Source organism: Silene latifolia, chromosome 4, assembly GCF_048544455.1.
Source record: "Silene latifolia isolate original U9 population chromosome 4, ASM4854445v1, whole genome shotgun sequence".
NCBI lineage: Eukaryota > Viridiplantae > Streptophyta > Magnoliopsida > Caryophyllales > Caryophyllaceae > Silene > Silene latifolia.
In genome coordinates this window covers 70,797,797-70,802,384 of record NC_133529.1, presented here as the reverse complement: position 1 = coordinate 70,802,384, position 4,588 = coordinate 70,797,797, and the positions used below count along the sequence as shown (strand labels likewise).

General features: G+C 40.3%; 1 protein-coding gene across 1 annotated transcript; it reads right to left on the bottom strand.

Moving 5' to 3' along the window:
- Positions 1–2,547: 2,547 nt before the first annotated feature.
- LOC141651634 (uncharacterized) lies at positions 2,548–4,365 on the bottom strand. The gene is made up of 2 exons (XM_074459335.1): positions 3,886–4,365; positions 2,548–3,801 (listed from the first exon to the last, which is right to left on the bottom strand). The coding sequence occupies exons 1-2, from the start codon at positions 4,363–4,365 to the stop codon at positions 2,548–2,550; spliced, it is 1,734 nt and encodes a 577-aa protein (XP_074315436.1).
- Positions 4,366–4,588: the final 223 nt, after the last annotated feature.

Below are 4,588 nucleotides of genomic sequence, written 5' to 3'. Positions count from 1 at the left end.
TCCAACGGGATTTCAACTTACCTGGAAATAGACGAAAGCGGGATTGGAACAAGAGGACTTTTTGACCAACTTTAAAGTCCCGTCTTAAGATCATCTTGTCATGCCAAGCTTTCGTTCTTTCTTTGTAAGTAGCTGCATTCTCATATGATTCAAGTCGGAGCTCTTCCAACTCTTGCAAATGCAACTTCCGATGCAACCCCGTGTCATCCAAGCTCATATTAAAGCTTTTTATTGCCCAATATGCTTTATGCTCCAATTCTACAGATAAATGACACGCTTTCCCAAACACAACTCGATAAGGTGACATACCAATTGGGGTTTTATAGGCCGTTCGATATGCCCATAATGCATCATCTAATCTCAAGCTCCAATCCTTCCGATTAGGATTCACCGTTTTCTCAAGAATGGATTTAACTTCTCTATTGGACACTTCAACTTGTCCATTAGTCTGTGGATGATATGCTGTGGAAACTTTATGAGTAACGGAATACTTTTTTAGCAAAGCACTAATTGTCTTGTTGACAAAATGAGTGCCACGGTCACTTATCAAGGCCTTGATAAAATCCGCCACCACCTTGGAATCATCGGTCTTAGTGGGAATATCCTACACCCACACTTAGACACATAATCTACCGCCAACAATATGTAAAGATTTCCATATGAACTTGGAAAAGGACCCATGAAATCGATCCCTTAAACATCAAAAATCTCACAGTTAAGCATGTAAATTTGCGGCATCTCATTCTTTCGGGAAATATTGCCTACTCTTTGGCAATTTTCACAAGTTTGACAAAATCCATGAGCATCTCTAAACAAAGAAGGCCAATAAAACCCACAATCTAGTACTTTTTCGCGGTTCTCCTTGCACCAAAGTGGCCACCACAAGCATGTGAGTGGCAGAATGTAAGGATATAAGCCATCTCATCCTCCGGTATACACCTCCTTATGATTTGGTCGGAAAAATGCTTTTACAAATAAGGCTCATCCCACACATAATACTTCGCATCACTACGAAGCTTGTCTATTTTAGATTTAGAAAAACCTTGTGAAAATTTAGAAGAGCAAAGAAAATTGACAAGATTGCCATACCATGGCTCCACGGAACGAATAGCGAACAAGCTCTCATCAAGAAATTATCCTTTCACCGGATTTTTCTCATGTGGATTTGCATCAACATCCACTAACCTGCACAAATGGTCCGCTACAACATTTTCTGCTCCCTTTTTATCTTTCACCTCCAAATCAAATTCACTAAGCAATAGAATCCATCTTATCAATCTGGGCTTAGATTCTTTCTTCGACATCAAGTGGCGTAGCGCTGCATGATCTGAAAATACCACCACTTTAGTACCAAGTAAATACGATCGGAATTTCTCAAGAGCAAAAACAATTGCTAGAAGCTCCTTCTCAGTTGTGGTGTAATTTCGTTGTGCTTCATTTAGGGTCATGGATGCATAATGAATAACATGGGAAGCCCTCCGATTCTTTTGACCCAACACCACTCGCAAAGCATAATCACTCGCATCACACATGATCTCAAATGGAAGAAACCAATTCGGTGCTTGAATAATTAGAGCGTTCGTTTCAACTCATCAAAAGCCTCCTTACAAGCCTTGCCAAAGATGAAATCTGTCTCCTTTTACAACAGCTTGCATAAGGGTGAAGTGATCTTAGAGAAATCTTTAATGAACCTGCGGTAGAAACCTGCATGGCCAAGAAAAAATCGAACTTCACGGGCATTATTTGGGTAACGTAGAGAAGAAATAGTATCAATCTTAGCTTTATCTACCTCAATACCTCTCGAAGACACAACATATCCAAGTACTATACCTTGTTCCACCATAAAGTGACACTTCTCAGAATTCAAAACAAGGTTAGTATCAATACAACGCTTAAGAACAAGAGATAAATGGTGTAAACAAGTATCAAAAGAATCACCATGCACTGTAAAATCATCCATAAATACCTCAATGAAACGTTCAACATACTCAGAAAATATGCTAACCATGCATCGCTCAAAGGTAGCAGGTGCATTACAAAGTCCAAAAGGCATGCGTCGATACGCAAAGGTACCAAAAGGACAAGTAAATTTGGTTTTCTCTTGTTCCTCAGGGGCAATAGCTACTTGAAAATACCCTGTATACCCATCTAGAAAGCAATAATAAGCCTTACCCGCTAGTCTTTCAAGCATTTGGTCAATAAAGGGAAGAGGAAAGTGGTCTTTTCTAGTTACCGCATTCAACCTACGATAATCTATACAAACTCTCCACCCGTTTTGGATCCTAGTGGATACAAGCTCACTATCTTTGTTCTCAACTATGGTCACCCCAGACTTTCTAGGGACTACTTGTGTACGACTCACCCATTTACTATCAGAAATAGGATAAATCATACCTACTTGACGCAATTTGAGAACTTCTTTCTTCACTACCTCCATCATAGGAGGATTCAATCGACGTTGTGGTTGCCTTAACGGTTAACTTCATCCTCTAGCAAAATCCGGTGCATACAAGTACTTGGACTAATGCCCTTGATGTCGGCAATAGTCTAACCAATAACTAATTTGTTCTCCACAAGTACATCTTTCAACCTTGCTTCTTGTTCCTCAGTGAGCTTACTAGAGATGATAACAGGAAGTGTTTCTCCCTCACCAAGGAAAATATATTTCAAATGCTCAGGTAGACCCTTAAGTTCTACCACAGGTGCCTGCAAAACAGGTGGTAACAATTTCTCCAAAGGAATAGTTAACTGCAATTTATTATTAAAATCCAAAGGAAGCTCCTCCAACTTATGCAAGTCGGCCACAACCTCCTTCAAGTTCGCAGAAAAAACATATTCTACCTCTTGACCATCTAGACTATTTTCCAAAGCTACCTGCAACTCATCATCACCATTAAAACCAAAGAAATCTTGAGCCAAAGGGTCAATAATGTCCATAAAATTCAAAGAGTGGTGATCATCAGGATATTTCATAGCATCATAGATGTTAAATTGCACCACCTGACCACTAGACTCCATAGTCATAGACCCACTCGACACATCAATCTTAGCGCTAGCAGTTTTCAAGAATGGCCTACCTAACAGAATAGGAGCCGCATGTTTATCATGTTCCATGTCTAGCACATAAAAATCAGCAGGAAAGATAAGATTATCAACCAAAACAAGCACATCCTCAACAATCCCTTTCGAGTAGACATTCGATCTATCAGTTAACTCGATAACAACACTAGTAGCATGTAGAGGACCAAGTTTCATAGATTCATATAAGGAGTAAGGCATCACATTAATAGAAGCTCCTAAATCTAGCATGGCCTTTTGAATCTTAGTGTTTCCAATGGTGCAAGGTACAGTGAACATGCCCGGATCACTACACTTAGTGGGTAATTTTCTTTGAAACATAGCGGACACATGTTCACTAACCTTCACTTTCTTCACCCCTTTCAACTTGTTATTCCTTTTAATAGTACACAACTCCTTTAAGAATTTTGCATATTTAGGGATACTTTTCAAAAGATTAAGAAGGGGAATGTTTACCTCACACTTTTGAAATACCTCATAAATGTCCTTGTCGTGCTCAAAGTGGTGAGTCCTCTCAAGTGCATCAGGAAAGGGTACCTCCGGTTCCACCACCGGTATAGAAGAGGCAATCTGCTCCTTCTCCTTAACAATAGAAGCTTCTTCACCTTCCTTGATCATTATCTCTTCCTCTATTTCATGAATCACCGGTTCCTTGACTTTTCTTTTCACTTTCTCAGCCTCCACTAGTTGTCTCCCATTTCTAAAAGAGACTGCACTCACATTCTTTGGATTCACCACCGTTTGAGAAGGTAGTGCATTAGAATCTCTAGCCTCCTACCGATTAATTGCAGTAGCCAGCTGACTCACCTGATTTTTAAGATTCTTGAAATTTTGCTTATTGTCAGCTCTATCTTGGGTAACACTTAGTGTAAGAGCTCGAATCATATCTTCCGTGGACATTGATGAACTCGGTGGTGCTTGTTCAGCTGCTGGTTGAGGTACTTGTTGATTAAATTGTTGTCTCTGTGGTCTTTGGAGAAACTGACCTCTAGGAGGGCCAGACGATGGACCGGCTTGAGAATTTCCCCAACGAAAGTTAGGGTGAGCCTTCCATCCTTCATTATAGGTCTTGGAATATGGATCCCATTTTCTGTTATTTGTAGTACTCTCCCAAACACCATTCACCTCTTCTTGGCCACTTTCTTGCAAGTAAGGGCACAAATAATTAGGGTGACCCTCAGTAGCGCATATGCCACAAACAGTAGCCATTTGTCTCCCAGATAACATGTCACGGAGAGTGGAAACAATATTATCAACCTTTTCCTCTAAGCCAGGACTAACACCCATAGCATTCACTCCTCTTCGTCATGGTTTCCTCTCAAACTGTCTAGAGGTCTCAGCTAGCTCTGAAATAACCTCCCAAGCCTCATCTAGATTTTTGTTGGCTATATTTCCTCCACAAGCAGAGTGAATCATGCGACGGTCATCTTGGTTCAGTCCACCACAAAAATACATAATGAGATCCTGATCAAAGTAATCATGGTAATGGCAACTAGCACAGAGCTTCTTA